This window comes from Triticum aestivum, chromosome 2D (genome assembly GCF_018294505.1).
Source record: "Triticum aestivum cultivar Chinese Spring chromosome 2D, IWGSC CS RefSeq v2.1, whole genome shotgun sequence".
NCBI lineage: Eukaryota > Viridiplantae > Streptophyta > Magnoliopsida > Poales > Poaceae > Triticum > Triticum aestivum.
The window spans coordinates 568,856,320-568,880,849 of record NC_057799.1 but is presented as its reverse complement, the minus strand read 5'-3'; the positions used below and the strand labels follow the sequence as shown (position 1 = coordinate 568,880,849).

Genomic DNA, 24,530 nt, shown 5'->3' with positions numbered 1-24,530 from the left:
CTTCAATTTTGTGCATACAAAGAGTTAATGGGATTACCATCATAAAATGTTTCTTTGACACAACTTACCAGATTTACGAAAATTTGTCGCAAGTTACCCTATTTTGACAGAACTATGGCGCCATTTGTCAGTTTTCATTTTTTGTTGTGCCACTAGTTATCATTTTTATTTTTTCTGTGATTCTAATTAGCAGGTTTTCGACAATAAAAAGGATGCTGCGAATGTAGGAGCCCTGTTTGGAATGCATAAATGTGAAATAATGTCCACAAGAGTTAGACGACCTTGCTTTTAAGACTTCATCAATTGCTCAGGTTCGGAAAAAAATAAATGAAAGCGGCCTTAGACCTTGGGCCTTCAATGGGCTACGTCTGCACAGAGTGATCGCGCTGCTCCTCCGACCGAGCCCCGGCCTTCGCGGCCCTCACTCGCTAGGGCTTCGGTCGGCGGTTCCTTGGCGGCTCCGTTTCCTCCTCCCACCCACTCGGCCGCTCCCTATATAAACACACCCACGTCCGCGGCGCTTCCATCCTCACCAGTCCACCACCATCCGGCGAGAGAGGAGAGCAAAGGCGAGAGCGAGCAGCCTCCAACCGGCGGCAAGGATGCAGATCTTCGTGAAGACGCCGACGGGGAAGACCATCACGGTGGAGGTGGAGAGCGGCGGCGCCGTCGACAGCCTCAAGGCCAAGATCCACGAGAAGGAAGGTACGCGCCTCCGCCTCCGGCCGCCTTCACCGGCGTCGGTCGCGCCTTTACTCGCATCCGCGCGCTGCGCCGTTGCTCGAAATGCCCGCCTTGCTGCGCCTTCTTGCTTGATTTTACCACACGCGCTTCCTTGATCTACAATTCTACATACGGTTTGATTCGCTCTAGGCAACGGCGGTGCGAAAAAGTGCCCAATTTTATCCTGAATCTGTGGGCGCCTTGTGGTGCGAGGCTAACCGTGGACGCTGTGTTTGTTGGCTTCGATAATCGCAGGTATCCAGCCGGACCAGCAGCGCCTCATCTTCGCGGGGAAGCAGCTCGGCGACGGCCGCACCCTGGCCGACTACAACGTCAAGAAGGAGTCCACGCTTCACCTCGTGCTGGGCCTCGCCGGCGGGGACAAGGGCTCCTGCTACCCGCCCAAGATGGAGCCTAACCTGCTCGCGCTCGCGCTCAAGTACAGGCAGCACAGGCTTGTGTGCCGCAAGTATGTGCTATTCCTTAGGCTATTTCTTTCACTGTACATCGATTTGCCATGGTCTGGATGCCTGTGAATGATTGAAGCTTGTGAATTGCGATGTTTCTATTGTGGTCTGGATGCTGCCTATGAATGATAGAGGCTTGTGATGCAATGTTTCTATTGTTGTCTGTTCAATGGAGATCGATGCATATGTGGATCACGTCTCTGTGGTTTGGAACTAGCTAGGCTAGCTTATTGGCAGGAAAAGCATGCTTTTTATCAATTACTACTAGGTTAGGTGTAGAGTAGATAGACTTTCTTTCACGATTCGTTGATATATGCTGCTGTTACATGCATGACATAAGTTTGTGAAATGCAATGTTTTTGTTGTGGTCTGTTTGATGGGGATTGATGCACATGTAGGCCATATCTCTGTGTGTTTGGACCGAGGGAACTACATTAGCTTACTTTTCATCAAGTACTAGTTGAGGTGTAGAAGGACTGTTTCTTTCACGATTTTGTCGATATGCAGTTGTTTACATGTTTTTATCTGGATGTCCTATACATGACAGAAGTTTGTGAATTGAAATGTTTCTTTTGTGGTCTGTCTGATGGGGATCGATGCATATGTAGATCATATCCCTGTGTGGTTTGTATCCAAGAACTAGCTTATTAGCATACCTTCTATCAAGTACGACTAGTTGAGGTGTAGATGGACTATTTCTTTCATGATTCATTGATATATGCAGATATTCTGCTGTTACATGCATGCTTGCATATGGATGTCTATGCCTGTATGTATACACATTAGATGAACTATTTCTTTCAAGATTCATCAATATGCAGTTGTTTACATGTTTGTATCTGGATTTCTATGCATGGCAGAAGTTTGTGAAATGCAATGTTTCTTTTGTGATCTGTTCGATCAGTATCGATGCATATGCATGTAGTTCATATCTCTGTGTGGTTTGGATCCAGGAACTAGCTTATTCACACACTTTTGATCTACTATTTCCGTCACGATTCTTCCATTTATGGTGCTTTCACATGCATGCATGTTTATATATGGATGTCTACGCATGATAGAAGCTTGGGAATTGTGATGCTTTCTGTTGTGGTCTATTTGATGGGGATCGATGCATATGTAGATCATGTCTCTGTGTTGTTTAATTTGGATCCAGGGAATTAGCTTATTAGCATACTTTTCATAAAGTACTAGTTGATGTGTAGATGGACTATTTCTTTCATGATTCATCAATATGCAGTTGTTTACATGTTTGTATCTAGATGTCTATGCATGACACAAGCTTGTGAAATGCAATGTTTCTTTTGTGGTCTGTTCGATGGGTACCTATGCAGATGTAGATCATATCTCTTTTTGGTTTGGATCCACAGGAAACTAGGTAGTTTTTATCAAGTAGAAGAGTATATCCTAACTTGTCCATGATTTGTGTTGCAGGTGCTATGCACGCCTGCCCCTCAGGTCTGCCAACTGCCGCAAGAAGAAGTGCGGCCACAGCAATGAGATCAGGCCCAAGGAGAAGCTGCGCTACCACTGAAGCATTGGAAACTTGACCCTGGGAGACATGCCATAGCTGGATTAACTGGGAGTTCAAAGTTTGGTTGGAGTCTTATTAGTTTCTTGGATATGAAGTTTCATCCTAGTTAAATGTTGCTTCTGTAATCTAGAACCCTGAAAGATGCTGCTAGTACGTTGCTCTTGTATTAGTTTCTGCCCTGGCACTGTGCAATCTGCTCTTGCATGAATTAATGGTGAAATAAAGTATTCGAGGTCTACTTGCATGAATGATCAAGTCAAGTAGTGCTCTTGCTTTCCTATATTTCTGTCATGCATGTACTATGGTTGAATCTAATTACTGTACTTGTAAACACAGGCTTTCGTCGTGCAAATCAAAATGTGAGGCTCTGTATTTGTTGCCACATCTGGAACATCATAGACGAAATTTTGTTGGGAAACCGAATGCCATCTGCATGCAAAACAGAGTTGCAGCACTGAAATCGCTGAATCCATGCTTGTTGTCACATATATACTGCCAGCCCTTGTCGATCAGATCACACGGTGTAGATGGAATTCCAGGGACCGTATATACTAAGAGAGCTGTTCATAGTTGCAGCCCCCTTGTGTCACGGCCTGAGAGAAGTTGAGAATTACTGTAGGAAACACCGAAACAGTAGAGTTACAAGACATACAAAGCATGGACAGCTGAGCCTGAATGTAAATTGGGCAAGGCCTGAACCTGAAACAAAGCATGGACACCTGAACCTGAACCTGATTCAGAGGTCCATGCATCGTTGCAGTAGGGAGACGGATTTCTCTACTGCAGCTTCAGTCATGTTCAGCACTTTTGATATGTGCACTTTGGATCCTTGGGCTTTGATTGAGAATCCGAAGGATGCCACACAGGCACTTTCTTCAGATAAAGGCCTCGTTGCAATTGCGACCCGGATCTTCAATGGAAAACCAACAAACTTACCTACCCCCCCCCCCCAAAAAAAAAAACTTACCAAACTTGGTGGGACGAGACTTGGAGCAAGGACTGGGACGCCAGGGTGAGGGCGTCCTTCAGGCTCAGTCTGGTGGACGTGACGGGATCCTCGCCGCCGCATACCTTGACGAAGACACACGACTTCTGCGCCGGCGGCGGCGGCGGCAAGAGCCGCTCCGGCAGCAACGACCGCCGTACCTCCGCCACGACCGCCTCACCATTGAGTGCGTCATCGCCATCGTCGAGGATGCGAAGCCGTTCGTGGAGGTGCCGCCGTCCGACATCACGGAGCATCTCGGGAAGCTCTTGCAGGGGAAAGAGGGCGCCGACGTGGTCCAAGGAGAGGATTTCCCTGCCCACAAGGCGGTGCTCGCGATGCGGTCGCCCGTGTTCAAGGCGGAGCTGTATGGCGCCATGAGAGAACAAGGAGATCGACAGCATGGGCCGTATCAGCATCGGTGACATGCAGCCGGCTGTCTTTGACGCCCTGCTCCATTTCATCTACACCGATTCGCTGCCCACCATGGTTGATCTTGGGCGTGATGACTACACGGAGATTGTCAGGCATTTGCTTGTCGCGGCGGATCGGTATGCCATGGAGAGGTTGAAGATCATATGTGAAGGCATCCTCTGTAGTCTGTACCAACATTGATGCAAAGACCGTGGTGACTACGCTGGCTTTGGCTGATCAGCATCGTTGCGATAAGTCGAATGATGCTTGCATTCAATTCATTGCCTCTTTGAGTACAACGGAAATGGATGATGTGATCGCAAGTCAAGAGTATGTTGAGCTCAAATCAACATCTCCGCTGGTTTTAGTTGAGCTGTTGGAGAAGACAAATAGGCTCGGCAAATCAAAGTCTTCAGTTCATATTGCTAGTTTTTAGTGCATAAACAGTAACTTGGTGTACTTCTCTAATTAGTGTCTTGCTCAGAAAAATATATTGGGATGTAAATTAGTTTTACTTAGTACATTGGCTCGGCAGTCAAGGTCTTCATTTCATACTGGTAATTTAGTCGCATAAACAGCAACTTGGTATACTTCTATAATGAGTGTCCTGCTCAGGAAAAAAAGTTTGTTAGTTTTGTTTTGCCAACGATTTCATTTTCTCAAGGACGTTGCTTAGCATTTTGGCACGGGCATATAAATGCTAGTATCTTATTGAACAATCAGCTTGCCTTTGCTATATATCACGATGAACAACACCAACCAAGCCATGGAATAGGTGAGCGTCAAAAGAACCATGCAAGTAGCGATTGTAGACAAAAGTGCTATGCAACAAAACAAAAATATATCCACGCACGATCACACCCAGAAACACTATGTAGGTGCAAGTAACGATCATTTCACCCACGATCCACGCAGCGAAAGTATAGGTGATTCCCGCAGTTGGGTTATAGTACATCCTAGTGCCGAGAATGTTTTGGAACGATCGGCCAACCATTTAAGGAATTTGAAGTACTTGTACCTATAAATTAAAGCAGATGATTGCAGCAAACCCCAGATTATATCCTACAGATTGCTCTTAGCTGGGCACATGCCTGTTGGTGAAGATTGCATGATGATTGAACCTAACAAACCATGTTATTACATCTCCAATACAGTCAGCGACCATGCATCATATGCCGTTAACAGTTACAGAAAAAGAGACGTACGAAAGATGAGAAAGGAAAGAGACGCGGTCACCTATACTTGAGCTCCAGACGGGTCGTCTCTCTCCGTCACCGTGGACGAGGACAACGGCGGCGACACCACAGACTGCTCGGCCTCCTGGTCCGTCTCTCTAGCGCCGCGTGGCTTGGGTGTTGATCGGGCCATCAGGGGTGAGAGGATTACGCGTAGGAGACGAGCTTGGACTGGGCGTCGGCCTGGCCGGGCCTCTCGACTTGGATGACGCCCTTGAGGGTCATGCCGTTGTCGCTGACGCCGAGGAGGACAGGGTCCTCAGTGGCGAGGGGTTCGGAGGGGCCCGCAGCCGCGTGGGACGGAGGGGAGGCGCGGTGGAGCGCGTCCCGCAAGACGGTGGCTTCCCAAATCTGGTGATGCTGAGAAATGAGCAGAGGAGGCGGCGACTGGGTTGGCGTGCAGAACGAGAGGAGGTCGCGTGCGTGGGGGAAAATTGCGAGAGACCAGCATGGCCGGCATGGCGAGGGGACGAGACGGCGCGGGAGCTCCGGGCGTGAGATGGAGAGGGCGCAAGCGCGGGGCTGTGTTTTGATTTTCGGTTTGCCTTTTTTTTCGCCCCTGAACGAGATGGCCGAATTTCGGTCATTTCAAAAATTTCGGCAAAATCTCAGACGAAATTACAAAAACAAAATTTGAATTTTTGAATAAAATTTGACCGAAATTTGGCCGAAATTCGGCCGAAATTGGACAGAACTTCGAATCAAGCAGTGGAGAAGTGCAATCCAATGACCCTCAGGAGTAAGATCTTGAATAAGCAACGAAGAAGCAAAAAAACAACAGAGAAGGAAGTGCCATGTGCATCAGTCGAACATAACCCTCACTGCCACAGCGATCAAGCACTATGTCGTGGCCTTGAAGAAGCAAGGAAGAAGGACCTGGATGGGGTAGTGGAGGCGCGAGGCGGCCCACGACGCTGGCTGCGTGTCCACGCGCTCGGACGGAATCAAGCAGACGGGAGGTGCGGCGGCTTGATGCGGCAGCGACGGCGTGCGGATTCCTCGCCGGAGGGGCTCGGGACGGGCGTGGGAAGGCGCCAGGTGAGCGCCATAGCCGCCGGAGGAGCTCGTCTCCCTGTGTTGCGCACCGGCGGCGCCGCACGCAGAAACATCGGGAGGAATTGATAAGTTTAGGGTTAGGGCGTACAGGTCGTGGTTTTGTCTTCAGCCCATTGATAGTGAAACCTTCCCGTTGTTGGGCCAGGCTAGAAATTCAAATTGGGCCGAATTTTTTGACCGATAGCTACATATTCCGGGCCCAGCCGAGATGGCCGAAATTCGGCCGAAATTTGTTTTTTCCGGCCGAAAATCAAAACACAGGCGCGGGGAGGGCGGCGGCTATAATCATAGTTGTGGGAGTGGGAGGAGAGGGGCACTGAGCTCGAGGGGGGACGACTCTTTGCCGTTTTGTTTCTCGCTTCGTTCGTATGGTAAAACCTGGCACAGTAAAAGTGAACAAGTGGACAGCGCGAGGAGTCGCCCTTTCTACCGAGGCTTATTGTGTTTGATTGTTCTACACTTTTGCAATAACTGTCAAGCAGCCAAACAACTCTATGCACTACCATGTCAATCCTGTAGGCATGCGCAGGGAAAAAAATATGCTCTACCATGTTACCTGTTCCTCAGTGTTTGTAGCTGATCTTGCACGATCTGCTCACATACCCAGATGAAGCAAGAACATGTCTCTGTGTTTTGCCTGTCTGGCCATTTCAATTCGAAATATTAAGTAATGGGATGAACATGCCTCTGTTTTTGCACGAAATATTAGTAGAGAGAGAGAGAGAGAGCGCACATGGCAGGGGCCTCCTTGGGCTTTGGTGTGTACTCTTGGGGCACCTCTGGCTACCTATATATAGGAGGACCGGGAGTTCGTACGACTCCAAATGGATCCCTTCACTAGTAGAAAAAGGGCTATTTGTCCCGGTTCGGGAACCGGGACTAAAGGGTCGGTATTAAAGCCCTACACCTTTAGTCCCGGTTCTTATACCAATCGGGACAGATGGGGCTCCACGTGGCCGTTGCGGCTTGCCCTGGCAGGGGGGCCTTTTGTCCTGGTTGGTAGCACCAACCGGGACTAACAGGCATCCACGCGTCAGCTGTTCAGGCGCTGGGGTTTTTTTTTGAAAGGGGAGGGGGGTGGGGGTTTGGGGGTTTTGGGGGTTTTGTAGGGTTAATCTAGGGGTTTCATATATTGTGTTAGCTAGCTAATAGAGAGAAGTGTCATGTCTTATCTCCGTGCTTAGTCGACGCTACGTGCTATACGTATAGAGAGGACACGACACGCTAGCTAGTAAGCAAATGAAGGGAACCATTAAGTACAGAAGATCGTCATGAACATATACAGAGAGAAGTGATCGACCTCTCCTCCGAGAGATTGGTCGAACAACAAGTTTTCGTATATCTATTCGACGCTACGGCTACATATGTATACAATATAAGATCTCTTACAATATAATCCCCTAACATATGACTCAAGTTCCACATGGTATTCTCCGTCTTTATTGATGACGTGGTCAAGAAAGAATCCCGCTAATTCCTCTTGAATTGCTCATATGCGATCTTGTGCTAGGAGTTCATCCCGCATCTGAAACATCTAATTTGAAGAAGGGGGTTAATACATATATATGAATGAATCTCAACACAAATGATGGTAATAAAATAAAATTGTGAATATTATTGCTTACGCACTTCATATTGTTTTTTAGAGTAGCCCCGCTCACAGGTCGTGTGGCGGATGGACTCGCAAACGTAGTATCCACAGTAATTATTCCCGGCTTCCTGCCACAACCACTTTACAAGAAATAGAGGCCAATCAAACTGATAAGCAAGCATGCTAAATGGTATTGATGAAACTAGCGCTAGAATCACTCGGAGATGCGCGGAACTAGCTAGTAGTAATTACTTTCGGGTGTATAAATCACAGCTCCCCCGGCAGTCCCGGAGCTTGTGCGGTGAACTTTTTCCAAACCCCGCCAGACAAAGAAAACAATTACTTGATATCAGGAAATGAACAAAGTTGCCGATATGGTGCGATATCGATTGAACTTACTTCTCGAGCATTTCAGTCATGGCCGCATACTCCTTGGGATCTTTTCGTCTTGAGTCTAAGACGGTTACTAGTCCCTGCTCAAGCTTAATCTCTAGGAGAATATAGTGGAAGCTGCGCAGGCGGAGAAGGAGGCGGAGTGCCGCCACGCGCCTGAGAAGCCGGAGAAGGAGGCAGAGTACCCTGATCACTCGCCGGAGGAGGAGGCGGAGGAGGAGGCGGAGTGCCCTGACTCGCCGGAGGATGAGGAGGAGGCGGAGGCGTCCAATTAGGAAGGTTGGTGAACTCCTTCTGCCATAGGCATGGAGTGTTCAGAGCAGAACCCAGCCGAGTCTCCCCTTCACCGATAGGGTGGTCAAGCTCGAGCTCCTAAAATCCCTCCCTTATTTCATCCACCATCACCCTAGCATATCCTTCTGGAATCGGCCGGCAGTGAAAAGTTGCGCCGGGTTCAGGAGGTGCAACAGGGCCGACAGCCGCCTTGACTTTGAATTGCTGCCATTGCGTCATAAGGTGGCAATGTTGAGACTTCATGATAGCATCCATGGGGTAGCTAGCAGGAGCCGTGAAGACAGGCTCCTAAAGCAGCTCGGTGGAAGCCACGCTGGTTCTCCGCTGAGATGGCGGGGTAGCTTCGAGGGTAGCTTCGGCAGGTCGCTTGCTGTGAACTGTGTCTCGTTCCTCTAGCGCTTGTACCCTTGCGTGCAGCGCCTGCAGTTCGGTCAGCTCCGCTTTCCTCTTCCTCTCCCGGCCTTTGTAACCGCCTGCGTCGGGAAACCCGGCCTTCCACGAAACGGAGCCTGGCATGCCTCGTGTCCGTCCAGGGTGCTCAGGATTCCCGAGGGCCCGTGTGAGCTTGTCGTTCTCTCTGTCGGGAACGAACGTCCGTTCCTGCGCTGCGGCGATATACTCCTGAAGCCCCGTGACGGGTATTCTCAGTTGCTCGTTCGTCCAAATGCACTTCCCTGTTTCAGGGTCCAACGATCCCCCAACCTCAAAAAACCAAACGGTCTGACCAGTGCAATGTCTCTGGTTCGACCCCTTTATCAAGCAGGTCATTCTCAGCCTTGTCCCTCAACGGCCAGGCTCTAAGGTAGCCACCTGACACCGTGCGATGGTGATGCTCTTTCTTCGAAGCATTTTTCTTGTTTGTCGCTGACATCTTCTTACTCTTGTCCGATGTCTTGTGGGCCATAAATGCGTCCCAGTGATCTCTGATCTTCTCAAACCGGCCGGTGAATTCTGGAGTCTTTTCTTTGTCGACAAACGTTGTTTTCAGCTCATTCTTCCACCTCCTGAATAGATCTGCCATCTTCTTAAGAGCATGAGCCTTGACCAATGGCTCTATAATAGTTGGCTTCTCCGGATCCTCCTCTGGCGGTAGGGTGAAATTTGCCTTCAGTGCGTCCCAAAGATCATCTTTTTGCCTATCGTTGACATAAGGCACCTCAGGGTCTTCCTTCTTAGGCTTATACCATTGGTGGATGCTGATCGGGATCATGTCCCTAACAAGAACCCCGCACTGATCAGAAAATGCTTCCTTGGTCTGGATGGGTGCAATCGGTTGGCCATCGCGCGCGATTTCTGTGATAGTGAACTTTTCATCCGAGCGCAACTTTTTCTTTGGGCCTCGTCTCGTTACCAAAGTTCGGCTCGATCCGGAGGGCTAGAAAAGAAGAAAGAAGAGAGTTAATACGTGTACATACCAAAACAATTAATGCATCAATTAGCTATAGTCAGCACATGCTTAATTAATATATATACCTGGCCGGACTCCGTTCGGTCACCGGAGCCGTCATCACGGTGTCCTTCTTCCACCGGCATTCGGTCACCGGAGCCATCATAATCATGTCCTTCCTCCTCCATTGTTCGATCACTGTAGCTTGCTTCTTCACCCTGTCCTTCCAGACCATCGGTGTCATTGAGATACGACATGACATCAGCTCCGGCTGCGTTTATGTCCCCCAACACCTGTTCTGCTTCCTCGTCTCGGCCGTGCTCCATAGTTTCTGCAAATATTACAACATGGCAATTATTATACAAAACATGACAGATGGATATATTAGTGGCAAACGTAGACCTAGCTAGCTAATCACAACAAGGAATCATATTAGTGGCCTCGACGCTTCTCTAGGGTTTGGGGTGGCCTCGGAAACGCTTCTAGGGTTCGGGGTGGCCTCGACGACAATGCTCTTTTAACTTGGTAAATTTGGGTGGCCTCGGCAGCGCTTCTAGCGTTTGGGCCGGACCGCCTCTCTCTCATGATTGTCCGACGTCCGGACCGACAAGGGATTTAACAAAATGGCGTCATTCTGGATGTGCAGAAAATGGTCCATGTTTTTCCTGATCGCATCTACCCTTCTATATGTCACATTGTCTAGTGTCAAAGAATTCAAGAAAACCATGACTTCATCATTAGCCAGAAATGACAGGCGCATAATGGTACGAAGCTCTTCAAAGTTGTTTTGGAACGGAGTTCCCGATAGAATAATTCACTTTTTTTGTAAAGTTCAGCAAGAGCCAAAAGGCGAATTATTCTATCAGGAACTCCGTTCCAAAACAACTTTGAAGAGCTTCGTAGCATCATACGCCTGTTACTTCTAGTTAATGATGAAGCTATGGATTTTTTCAATACTTTGACAGACAACGTCACATATAGAAGAATATGGATGAGACCAGAAAAAAATTGGATCAGCTTGTGCACATCCCTAATGGGGGCATTCTTGATAAATCTGGACCCTCGACCCCTGGACGACCCTCGACCCTCGACCCCTCGGCGACCCTCGACCCCTCGACAACCCTCGACCCTCGACCCTCGACCCCTCGGTGACCCTTGACCCTCTACACTAGTTCACGACCCTTGACCGCTCGGAAATCCACGACCCTCTACCCTAGTTCCCGACCCTCGACCCCCTCATGTCATGTTTGTCTAGTGTCAAAGGATTCAACAAAACCATGTCTTCATCATTAGGCGAAAGTAACAGGCGCATGATGGTACGAAGTTCTGCAAAGTTGTTCTGGAACGGAGTCACAGATAGGATAATTCGCTTTTTGGTACAAAGTTCAGCAAGAGCCTTCCGAATATCGCTATTTGGAAGGCCTTTTCTGAAATTCGTACCAAAAGGCGAATTATCCTATCCGGGACTCCGTTCCAGAATAACTTTGCAAAACTTTGTACCATCATGCTGTTGGAAATATGCCCTAGAGGCAATAATAAATGGTTATTATTATATTTCTTTGTTCATGGTAATTGTCTATTGTTCATGCTATAATTGTATTATCCAGAAATCGTAATACATGTGTGAATACATAGACCGCAACATGTCCCTAGTAAGCCTCTAGTTGACTAGCTCGTTGATCAACAGATAGTCACGGTTTCCTGACTATGGACATTGGATGTCATTGATAACGGGATCACATCATTAGGAGAATGATGTGATGGACAAGACCCAATCCTAAGCATAGCATAAAAGATCGTGTAGTTTCGTTTGCTAGAGCTTTTCCAATGTCAAGTATCTTTTCCTTAGACCATGAGATCGTGCAACTCCCGGATACCGTAGGAGTGCTTTGGGTGTGCCAAACGTCACAACGTAACTGGGTGACTATAAAGGTGCACTACGGGTATCTCCGAAAGTGTCTGTTGGGTTGGCACGGATCGAGACTGGGATTTGTCACTCCGTGTGACGGAGAGGTATCTCTGGGCCCACTCGGTAATGCATCATCATAATGAGCTCAATGTGACTAAGGCGTTAGTCATGGGATCATGCATTGCGGTACGAGTAAAGAGACTTGCCGGTTAACGAGATTGAACAAGGTATTGGGATACCGACGATCGAATCTCGGGCAAGTAACATACCGATTGACAAAGGGAATTGTATACGGGATTGATTGAATCCTCGACATCGTGGTTCATCCGAGGAGATCATCGTGGAACATGTGGGAGCCAACATGGGTATCCAGATCTCGCTGTTGGTTATTGACCGGAGAGGCGTCTCGGTCATGTCTGCATGTCTCCCGAACCCGTAGGGTCTACACACTTAAGGTTCGGTGACGCTAGGGTTGTAGAGATATGAGTATGCGGAAACCCGAAAGTTCTGCGGAGTCCCGGATGAGATCCCGGATGTCACGAGGAGTTCCGAAATGGTCCGGAGGTGAAGAATTATATATAGGAAGTCAAGTTTTGGCCACCGGGAAAGTTTCGGGGGTCACCGGTATTGTACCGGGACCACCGGAAGGGTCCCGGGGGTCCACCGGGTGGGGCCACCTATCCCGGAGGGCCCCATGGGCTGAAGTGGGAGGGCAACCAGCCCTTAGTGGGCTGGGGCGCCCCCCATGGGCCTCCCCCTGCGCCTAGGGTTAGAAACCCTAGGGTGGGGGGGGCGCCCCACTTGCCTTGGGGGGCAAGTATCCCCCCTGGCCGCCGCCCCCCCATCCAGATGGGCTCCTGGCCGGTGCCCCCCTCCCAGGGGGCCTATATAAAGGGGGGAGGGAGGGCAGTAGTACAACAGCCTTGGGCGCCTCCCTCCTCCCCTGCTACACCTCTCCCTCTCGCAGAAGCTCGGCGAAGCCCTGCCGAGACCCGCTACATCCACCACCACACCGTCGTGCTGCTGGATCTCCATCAACCTCTCCTTCCCCCTTGCTGGATCAAGAAGGAGGAGACGTCGCGGCACCGTACGTGTGTTGAACGCGGAGGTGCCGTCCGTTCAGCACTCGGTCATCGGTGAATTGAATCACGGCGAGTATGACTCCGTCATCCACGTTCATTGGAACGCTTCCGCTCGCGATCTACAAGGGTATGTAGATGCACTCCTTTCCCCTCGTTGCTAGTATACTCCATAGATGGATCTTGGTGAGCGTAGGAAAATTTTAAAATTATGCTACGATTCCCAACAGTGGCATCATGAGCCATGCCTATGTGTAGTTACTATGCACGAGTAGAACACAAAGCAGTTGTGGGCGTTGATGTTGCCAATTCTTCTTGCCGCTACTAGTCGTATCTTGTTTCGGCGGTATTGTAGGATGAAGCGGCCCGGACCGACCTTACACGTACGCTTACGTGAGACAGGTTCCACCGACTGACATGCACTAGTTGCATAAGGTGGCTAGCGGGTGTCTGTCTCTCCTACTTTAGTCGGAACGGATTCGATGAAAAGGGTCCTTATGAAGGGTAAATAGAAATTGGCAAATCACGTTGTGGTTTTACGTAGGTAAGAAACGTTCTTGCTAGAAACCTATCAAGCCACGTAAAAACTTGCAACAACAATTAGAGGACGTCTAACTTGTTTTTGCAGCAAGTGCTATGTGATGTGATATGGCCAGAAGATGTGATGAATGATATATGTGATGTATGAGATTGATCATATTCTTGTAATAGGAATCACGACTTGCATGTCGATGAGTATGACAACCGGCAGGAGCCATAGGAGTTGTCTTTATTATTTTGTATGACCTGCGTGTCATTGAATAACGCCATGTAAATTACTTTACTTTGTTGCTAAACGTGTTAGCCATAGAAGTAGAAGTAATCGTTGGCGTGACGACTTCATGAAGACACAATGATGGAGATCATGGATGGATCATGGTCATGCCGGTGACGAAGATGATCATGGTGCCCCGAAGATGGAGATCAAAGGAGCATAATGATATTGGCCATATCATGTCACTATTTGATTGCATGTGATGTTTATCATGTTTTGCATCTTATTTGCTTAGAACGACGGTAGTAAGTAAGATGATCCCTTATGATAATTTCAAGAAAAGTGTTCCCCCTAACTGTGCACCGTTGCGAAGGTTCGTTGTTTCGAAGCACCACGTGATGATCGGGTGTGATAGATTCTAACGTTCGAATACAACGGGTGTTGACGAGCCTAGCATGTACAGACATGGCCTCGGAACACACGCAATACACTTAGGTTGACTTGACGAGCCTAGCATGTACAGACATGGCCTCGGAACACGGAGGACCGAAAGGTCGAGCATGAGTCGTATAGAAGATACGATCAACATGGAGATGTTCACCGATCTTGACTAGTCCGTCTCACGTGATGATCGGACACGGCCTAGTTAACTCGGATCATGTTTCACTTAGATGACTAGAGGGATGTCTATCTGAGTGGGAGTTCATTGAGTAATTTGATTAGATGAACTTAATTATCATGAACTTAGTCTAAAATCTTTACACTATGTCTTGTAGATCAAATGGCCCACGTTGTCCTCAATTTCAACGCGTTCCTAGAGAAAACCAAGCTGAAAGATGATGGCAGCAACTATACGGACTGGGTCCGGAACCTGAGGATCATCCTCATAGCAGCCAAGAAAGATTATGTCCTAGAAGCACCGCTAGGTGAAGCACCAATCCCAGAGAACCAAGATGTTATGAACGCTTGGCAGCAGCGTGCTGATGATTACTCCCTCGTTCAGTGCGGCTTGCTTTACAGCTTAGAACCGGGTCTCCAAAAGCGTTTTGAGAAACATGGAGCATATGAGATGTTCGAGGAGGTTAAAATGGTTTTCCAAGCTCATGCCCAGGTCGAGAGATATGAAGTCTCCGACAAGTTCTTCAGCTGTAAAATGGAGGAGAATAGTTCTGTTAGTGAACACATACTCAAAATGTCTGGGTTGCACAACCGCTTATCCCAGCTGGGAGTTAATCTCCCGGATGACGCGGTCATTGACAGAATCCTCCAGTCGCTTCCACCAAGCTACAAGAGCTTTGTGATGAACTTCAATATGCAGGGAATGGAAAAGACCATTCCTGAGGTATATTCAATGCTGAAATCAGCGGAGGTGGAGATCAGAAAAGAACATCAAGTGTTGATGGTGAATAAAACCACTAAGTTCAAGAAGGGCAAGGGTAAGAATAACTTCAAGAAGGACGGCAAGGGAGTTGCCGCGCCCGGTAAGCCAGTTACTGGGAAGAAGTCGAAGAATGGACCCAAGCTTGAGACTGAGTGCTTTTATTGTAAGGGAAGTGGTCACTGGAAGCGGAACTGCCCCAAATACTTAGCGGACAAGAAGGCCGGCAACACCAAAGGTATATGTGATATACATGTAATTGATGTGTACCTTACCAGTACTCATAGTAGCTCCTGGGTATTTGATACCGGTGCGGTTGCTCACATTTGTAACTCAAAACAGGAACTACGGAATAAACGGAGACCGGCGAAGGATGAGGTGACGATGCGCGTCGGGAATGGTTCCAAGGTCGATGTGATCGCCGTCGGCACGCTACCTCTGCATCTACCTACGGGATTAGTTTTAAACCTCAATAATTGTTATTTAGTGCCATCTTTGAGCATGAACATTGTATCTGGCTCTCGTTTAATTCGAGATGGCTACTCATTTAAATCCGAGAATAATGGTTGTTCTATTTATATGAGAGATATGTTTTATGGTCATGCCCCGCTGGTTAATGGTTTATTCTTGATGAATCTCGAACGTGATGTTACACATATTCATAGTGTGAATACCAAAAGATGTAAAGTTGATAACGATAGTCCCACATACTTGTGGCACTGCCGCCTTGGTCACATTGGTGTCAAGCGCATGAAGAAGCTCCATGCAGATGGAATTTTGGAGTCTCTTGATTACGAATCATTTGACACGTGCGAACCATGCCTCATGGGTAAGATGACCAAGACTCCGTTCTCCGGAACAATGGAGCGAGCAACCAACTTATTGGAAATCATACATACCGATGTGTGCGGTCCAATGAGTGTTGAGGCTCGCGGAGGATATCGTTATGTTCTCACTCTCACTGATGACTTAAGTAGATATGGGTATGTCTACCTAATGAAACACAAGTCTGAAACCTTTGAAAAGTTCAGGAATTTCAGAGTGAGGTTGAGAATCAACGTGACAGGAAAATAAAATTCTTACGATCAGATCGTGGTGGAGAATATTTAAGTCACGAGTTTGGTACACACTTAAGGAAATGTCGAATAGTTTCACAACTCACGCCACCTGGAACACCTCAGAGAAACGGTGTGTCCGAACGTCGTAATTGCACGCTATTGGATATGGTGCGATCTATGATGTCTCTTACCGATTTACCGCTCTCATTTTGGGGCTATGCTTTAGAGACGGCCGCATTCACTTTAAATAGGGCTCCGTCGAAATCCGTTGAGACGACACCGTATGAATTATGGTTTGGGAAGAAACCTAAGCTGTCGTTTCTAAAAGTTTGGGGATGCGATGCTTATGTCAAGAAACTTCAACCTGAAAAGCTCGAAACCAAGTCGGAGAAATGCGTCTTCATAGGATACCCTAAGGAAACTATTGGGTATACCTTCTACCTAAGATCCGAAGGCAAGATCTTCGTTGCCAAGAACGGGTCCTTTCTAGAGAAGGAGTTTCTCTCGAAAGAATTGAGTGGGAGGAAAGTGGAACTTGATGAGGTGATAGTCACCCTTTCCGTACCGGAAAGTAGCACAGCGCGGGAAAATGTTCCTGTGGTGCCTACACCGACTGGGGAGGAAGTTAATGATGATGATCATGAAGCTTCGGATCAAGTTACTACTGAACTTCGTAGGTCCACAAGGACACGTTCCGCACCAGAGTGGTACGGCAACCCTGTCCTGGAAATCATGTTGTTAAACAACGGTGAACCTTCGAACTATGAAGAAGCGATGGCGGGCCCGGATTCCGACAAATGGCTAGAAGCCATGAAATCCGAGATAGGATCCATGTATGAAAACGAAGTATGGACTTTGACTGACTTGCCCGATGATCGGCGAGCCATAGAAAATAAATGGATCTTTAAGAAGAAGACAGACGCGGATGGTACTGTGACCATCTACAAAGCTCGACTTGTCGCTAAGGGTTATCGACAAGTTCAAGGGGTTGACTATGATGAGACTTTCTCACCCGTAGCGAAGCTGAAGTCCGTCCGAATCATGTTAGCAATTGCCGCATACTATGATTATGAGATGTGGCAGATGGACGTCAAAACGGCATTCCTTAACGGCTTCCTTAAGGAAGAGTTGTATATGATGCAGCCGGAAGGTTTTGTCGATCCTGAGAATGCTAACAAAGTATGCAAGCTCCAGCGCTCAATCTATGGGCTGGTGCAAGCATCTCGGAGTTGGAACATTCGCTTTGATGAGATGATCAAAGCGTTTGGGTTTACACAGACTTATGGAGAAGCCTGTGTTTACAAGAAAGTGAGTGGGAGCTCTGTAGCATTTCTCATATTATATGTGGATGACATACTATTGATGGGAAATGATATAGAATTCTTGGAAAGTATAAAGGCCTATTTGAATAAGTGTTTTTCAATGAAGGACCTTGGAGAAGCTGCTTATATATTAGGCATCAAGATCTATAGAGATAGATCAAGACGCCTCATTGGTCTTTCACAGAGTACATACCTTGACAAGATATTGAAGAAGTTCAATATGGATCAGTCCAAGAAGGGGTTCTTGCCTGTATTGCAAGGTGTGCAATTGAGCACGGCTCAATGCCCGACCACGGCAGAAGATAGAGAAAAGATGAGTGTCATCCCCTATGCCTCGGACATAGGGTCTATTATGTATGCCATGCTGTGTACCAGACCTGATGTAAACCTTGCCGTAAGTTTGGTAGGAAGGTACCAAAGTAATCCCGGCATGGAACACTGGACAGCGGTCAAGAATACCCTGAAGTACCTGAAGAGGACTAAGGATATGTTTCTCGTTTATGGAGGTGACGAAGAGCTCGTCGTAAAGGGTTACGTCGACGCTAGCTTCGACATAGATCTGGATGACTCGAAGTCACAAACCGGATACGTGTATATTTTGAATGGAGGAGCAGTAAGCTGGTGCAGTTGCAAGCAAAGCGTCGTGGCGGGATCTACATGTGAAGTGGAGTACATGGCGGCCTCGGAGGCAGCACAGGAAGCAGTCTGGATGAAGGAGTTCATTACCGACCTAGGGGTGATTCCCAATGTGTCGGGCCCGATGACTCTCTTTTGTGACAACACTGGAGCTATTGCCCTTGCGAAGGAGCCCAGGTTTCACAGGAAGACCAGGCATATCAAGCGTCGCTTCAACTCCATTCGTGAAAGTGTTCAAAATGGAGACATAGATATTTGTAAAGTACATACGGACCTGAATGTAGCAGATCCATTGACTAAACCTCTCCCTAGGGCAAAACATGATCAACACCAGGACGCAATGGGTGTTCGATTCATCACAATGTAACTAGATTATTGACTCTAGTGCAAGTGGGAGACTGTTGGAAATATGCCCTAGAGGCAATAATAAATGGTTATTATTATATTTCTTTGTTCATGGTAATTGTCTATTGTTCATGCTATAATTGTATTATCCGGAAATCGTAATACATGTGTGAATACATAGACCGCAACATGTCCCTAGTAAGCCTCTAGTTGACTAGCTCGTTGATCAACAGATAGTCACGGTTTCCTGACTATGGACATTGGATGTCATTGATAACGGGATCACATCATTAGGAGAATGATGTGATGGACAAGACCCAATCCTAAGCATAGCATAAAAGATCGTGTAGTTTCGTTTGCTAGAGCTTTTCCAATGTCAAGTATCTTTTCCTTAGACCATGAGATCGTGCAACTCCCGGATACCGTATGAGTGCTTTGGGTGTGCCAAACGTCACAACGTAACTGGGTGACTATAAAGGTGCACTACGGGTATCTCCGAAAGTGTCTGTTGGGTTGGCACGGATCGAGACTGGGATTTATCACTCCGTGTGACGGAGAGGTATCTCTGGGCCCACTCGGTAATGCATCATCATAATGAGCTCAATGTGACTAAGGCGTTAGTCACGGGATCATGCATTGCGGTACGAGTAAAGAGACTTGCCGGTAACGAGATTGAACAAGGTATTGGGATACCGACGATCGAATCTCGGGCAAGTAACATACCGATTGACAAAGGGAATTGTATACGGGATTGATTGAATCCTCGACATCGTGGTTCATCCGATGAGATCATCGTGGAACATGTGGGAGCCAACATGGGTATCCAGATCCTGCTGTTGGTTATTGACTGGAGAGGCGTCTCGGCCATGTCTGCATGTCTCCCGAACCCGTAGGGTCTACACACTTAAGGTTCGGTGACGCTAGGGTTGTAGAGTGTAGCGACCCGACCCGAATGGATCAAGTCTCTGTGCTTAAGTGTCATCCCTGGATCGGTATGCTGACACACACACTACTCGAGGATTTATAACAGAGGTAAATCACATGCATAAAGTAACGTAAATACCATTACCTCAATCCAAAATAGCGGAAGTAACAAGGTTGTGGATTCCCATCAACACCAACGGCAAAGTTGAGTGTAGAAATCGTAACCCTAACGTATCACTTACTCGTCGTAAGATATCCTGCAACATGAAACGTTGCAGCCCGAAAACGGGTCAGCACATGGAATGTACTGGCAAATTCACACCATAGAGAAATGATGAACAAAGACTATCACTACATGCATATATGGCTGGTGGAAAAGCTCTATGGTTATAATGTTTTTGCGAAAAGCCAATTTTTCCTTACTGCAAAGGAATAAATTTTATTTAACTATCATGGTGGTTGTGAAACATTGAGAAGGTACCTCGAACTCAATCCCAATTAAGTATCATCATTAACCCAACAAATTTAATTAAAGTAACATGGTGATGAGATCAACGGGATAATCCAAGAACTAGATACATAAGATGTCCATAACCGGGGACACGACTAATCATGATTAGTTTGTACACTCTGCAGAGGTTTGCACACTTTTCCCCACAAGACTCGATCGCCTCCGCTTTTTTCTCGCACTGCATGATGTTTGAGAAACGGATGACCGAGACACAGTCTTTCAGAAACAATCACTCTTTACTCCGGGTGGACCGGTACACCTACTTTCCCCTACATCTGCTAGCCCACCTCTTCAAGAGATCATGTAACCTACTCAACTATGCTAGAGCCCATAATAGCTTGTGGCTGCACACGGAAGTTTCTAGCATGAATAATCTTATGATCCCTTTGAGCCTGGGTGGCGGTCCTTATACAAACAGACAACACTGGGTTCTCCAGGTGCCTCAATCCACCCAGATGTGAGTTTTAGTTGCCACCTTAAGTTGAACCATTAATTAACAATCTCACATTTGTCATGGAAAATTCACTCAAACCCAATCCACGTCTACGAACATAGCATAGCAATATAAGAAAACGTAGAAGTAACTCCCAAGGGTTTGATAGTAAACAGGGCAATAGGTACTACCTCATCTACTACTTCCCAATACCCACATGTTATCAATCCTACTCATGCAATGTTTGAGGGTTGAATCTAATGCATAAAAACTGGGTATGAAAGGGGTATGATCAAAGTGTGAACTTGCCTGCAATGTTGATGAAGATGATTCGCACTCAAAACTCTTGATAGATCTACTCGTCACACTCCGGTCAATCTATCGTAAGCAAGCAATAGTAACCACACATAAGCAATCACTCAAAAGATCGAGAAGAACGAAGAAGACGATTCGGGAAACATCAAAACCAAGCAAATAACTCTTGCAACATAAAACAATTTCTAACAGTACCAAAATTATATGAATTTGGCCTTATCAGAAAGTTTAGTTCAAGAGCTTCGATTTGCAAAAAGAATCAACTAAATCGGAGCTACGAAACTTAAGTTATGAACAAAAGAAGTTTGAATATGAATTTGAACAAATTTCGAAATTTGAAAATTTCAAAAAGTTGACGTGACAGGTTAACTGGATAGGTAAAACAAGACAAAACTATAGGCTCTGGTTTCATCTAATTTGGATGAACGAGTAAAAAGTTATGGCTATTTGAAAAATCAAGGCCAAGCTGTTTTGCAGAAGAAAAATAGCCACGACTAAAAAAAATAGGTCTAACGCATAATTACAGAGAACGAATAAATATACCTAAAAAACAACTTCGGAGTGAGGAGACAACTTCCAAAGTCCCGCCAGAGAGAAGAAATATATTTTTAGCTAGTCAAACCAAAATATTGATTTAACTTACAATGGATAATTTCTGGAGGCTCTATGGGTCTATATTTATAGGTGGAAAAGAGGTTTAGGGGTTAAAGGCTAGGCAATGTGGGACTAAACATAGACGAACAAATAAAATAAACGGGGAACGCATGGGCTAAAAGCACCACGGGCCGGCCGCACGAGTACACTGCAGTTTTTTTTTAACAAAATCGGCCGAAGTAAAAAAATAAAAAGGATGGCTGGGCCTGGCCCATTTAGGAGAGGGAAAAACAAATGAGGCGCCCGCTGCCACTATGATACGCGTGTGGGCAGTAAATAACTATGGGCCGCATGTACAGTTTCTTTTTTAAAATTGAAACAGAAGGAAAACCGGATAAAGAAAATAAATTAAAATTTTATATAGGCATATTATATATCAAAATTTTCAGAAAAAGATTTTCTACAATATGAACATTTTTGTAAAGTCAAATAAAGACCACAAAAATTCAAATAAATCAAACAGTGCTACTGCCTTAACAAAATCCAATAAAAATCATTTTAAAATACCAAAATGATTTCAAATTTATTTCTCTCCAATTTTCTGTTGTAGGGAATCATGTTACCCTAATTTCTTTATATTTTATTTTTGGAGAAAAATAATTTGAATAAAACCCAAATAACTCCAAATTAAAATAATTTCCAAAAGGACTTGAATTTGATCCTTTGAAACTCCCAACTCATATTTCATATGTTTTGAAGAAGTCATTTTATCTTCGCTCGTGAAAATCATTGAGTTGCATAAAGTTTCAGGATTGGAAATATTCTCAGATGAAATTCAATTATTTTCAACACCCCTTGTCATTTAAATAAATGGAAGAAGTCATGTCATCTTCTCTCCAGGGTTTTGTGGTGAAAAGAATTTGAATTCATGGAGATCATAACAGCAAAAATGAAAGTTTGGGAAACTCCTTTTATTCCCTCTCATTTAACTTTCAAAAAGTTTCGAATTCCACTCAATTTCACTCAATCAATCAAACAATCAATCCAATCTATCTGTTTATCATAACATTCCAAAATTTAGAATTTTGGGATGTTACATAGAGATATGAGTATGCGGAAACCCAAAAGTTGTTCGGAGTCCCGGATGAGATCCCGGATGTCACGAGGAGTTCCGGAATGGTCCGGAGGTGAAGAATTATATATAGGAAGTCAAGTTTCGGCCACCGGGAAAGTTTCGGGGGTCACCGGTATTGTACCGGGACCACCGGAAGGGTCCCGGGGGTCCACCGGGTGGGGCCACCTATCCCGGAGGGCCCCATGGGCTGAAGTGGGAGGGCAACCAGCCCTTAGTGGGCTGGGGCGCCCCCCATGGGCCTCCCCCTGCGCCTAGGGTTAGAAACCCTAGGGTGGGGGGGGCGCCCCACTTGCCTTGGGGGGCAAGTATCCCCCCTGGCCGCCGCCCCCCCATCCAGATGGGCTCCTGGCCGGCGGCCCCCTCCCAGCGGGCCTATATAAAGGGGGGGAGGGAGGGCAGTAGTACAACAGCCTTGGGCGCCTCCCTCCTCCCCTGCTACACCTCTCCCTCTCGCAGAAGCTCGGCGAAGCCCTGCCGAGACCCGCTACATCCACCACCACGCCGTCGTGCTGCTGGATCTCCATCAACCTCTCCTTCCCCCTTGCTGGATCAAGAAGGAGGAGACGTCGCTGCACCGTACGTGTGTTGAACGCGGAGGTGCCGTCCGTTCGGCACTCGGTCATCGGTGATTTGAATCATGGCGAGTACGACTCCGTCATCCACATTCATTGGAACGCTTCCGCTCGCGATCTACAAGGGTATGTAGATGCACTCCTTTCTCCTCGTTGCTAGTATACTCCATAGATGGATCTTGGTGAGCGTAGGAAAATTTTAAAATTATGCTACGATTCCCAACACATGCCCCGATTACTTCCGGCTAATGATGAAGCCATGGATTTCTTCAATACTTTGACACAAGGCAACCTGTCGACCCCTCGGCGATCCTCGACCCCTCGGCGACCCTCGACCCTCGACCGCTCGGGGATCCACGACCCTCTACCCTAGTTCCCGTCCCTCGACCCCCTCATGTCACGTTTGTCTAGTGTCAAAGGATTTAACAAAACCATGTCTTCATCATTAGGCGAAAGTAACAGGGGCATGTTGGTACGAAGCTCTCCAAAGTTGTCTTGGAACGGAGTCCCAGATAGGAAAATTCGCTTTTTGGTACAAAGTTCAGAAAGAGCCTTCTGAATATCGCTATTTGGAAGGCCTTTGCTGAAATTCGTACCAAAAGGCGAATTATCCTATCCAGGACTCCGTTCCAGAACAACTTTGCAGAACTTCGTACCATCATGCCCCGGTTACTTTCGACTAATGATGAAGCCATGGATTTCTTCAATACTTTGACACTAGGCTACCTCTCGGCCCCTCGACGACCCTCGAACCCTCGACCCTCGACCCTAGACCCTCGACCCTAGACCCTCGACCCTAGACCCTCGACCCTAGACCGCTCGACGATCCTCGACCTTCGACCCTTCGACGACCCTCGAACCCTCGGCCCCTCGACGACCCTCGAACCCTCGACCCCTCGCCCCTCGAACCCTCGGTGACCTCTACCCTAGTTCCCGACCCTCTCCCCTCGAACCCTCGGCGACCCTCGACCCCCGTCATGTCGAATTTATCGGGGAGGGGGTATATCGCCCCCCCTCATGTCGAAGTTATCGGGGAGGGGGTATGTCGACAACGACATACCCGATAAAAAATAAGAAGAGGAAGAAGAAGAAAAAAAAGAGGAGAAGAAGAAAGGAATAGAGGAGGAGATCGAAGAAAAAAAAGAGGAGAAGAATTTTTTCTTCTTCTCCTCTATTCCTTTCTTCTTCTCCTCTTTTTTCTTCTTCTTTTTTCCTCTTCTTATTTATTTCTCCTCTTCTTCTCCTTCTTCTTCTCCTTCTTCCTCTTCTTATTTTCCTTTTTCCTCTCCTTCTTCTTCTTCTTCTTCTTCTTCTTCTTCCTTCTTCTTTCTTCCTCTTTTCTTCCTTTTCCTTGTTTTACTTATTCCTCTACACTGACCTAAAATGCACTAAACTAAAATCGATATCTACTAATAACCTAAATAAAAAATTAATACATATATGAAAAAAAACTTCATATAAAAAACATCATATGCACAAACAAACA

The 24,530-nt window shown here is 46.8% G+C and overlaps 1 protein-coding gene across 2 annotated transcripts in view; it reads left to right on the top strand.

Annotated features, from left to right (window-relative positions):
• The first annotated feature begins 514 nt into the window (after positions 1-514).
• The window catches only part of LOC123054570 (ubiquitin), a 98,202-nt gene continuing 74,186 nt past the window's right edge, over positions 515-24,530 (top strand). The window contains exons 1-3 of one of the 2 annotated variants that reach the window (XM_044478363.1): positions 515-705; positions 979-1,192; positions 2,625-2,972. In XM_044478363.1, coding sequence (XP_044334298.1) covers positions 603-705; positions 979-1,192; positions 2,625-2,724 — 417 coding nt within the window. In that variant the 5' untranslated portion in view covers positions 515-602 and the 3' untranslated portion in view covers positions 2,725-2,972. Of the gene's footprint in view, positions 706-978; positions 1,193-2,624; positions 2,973-24,530 lie in introns of those variants that run through there. The other variant, XM_044478364.1, reaches the window with a different exon arrangement.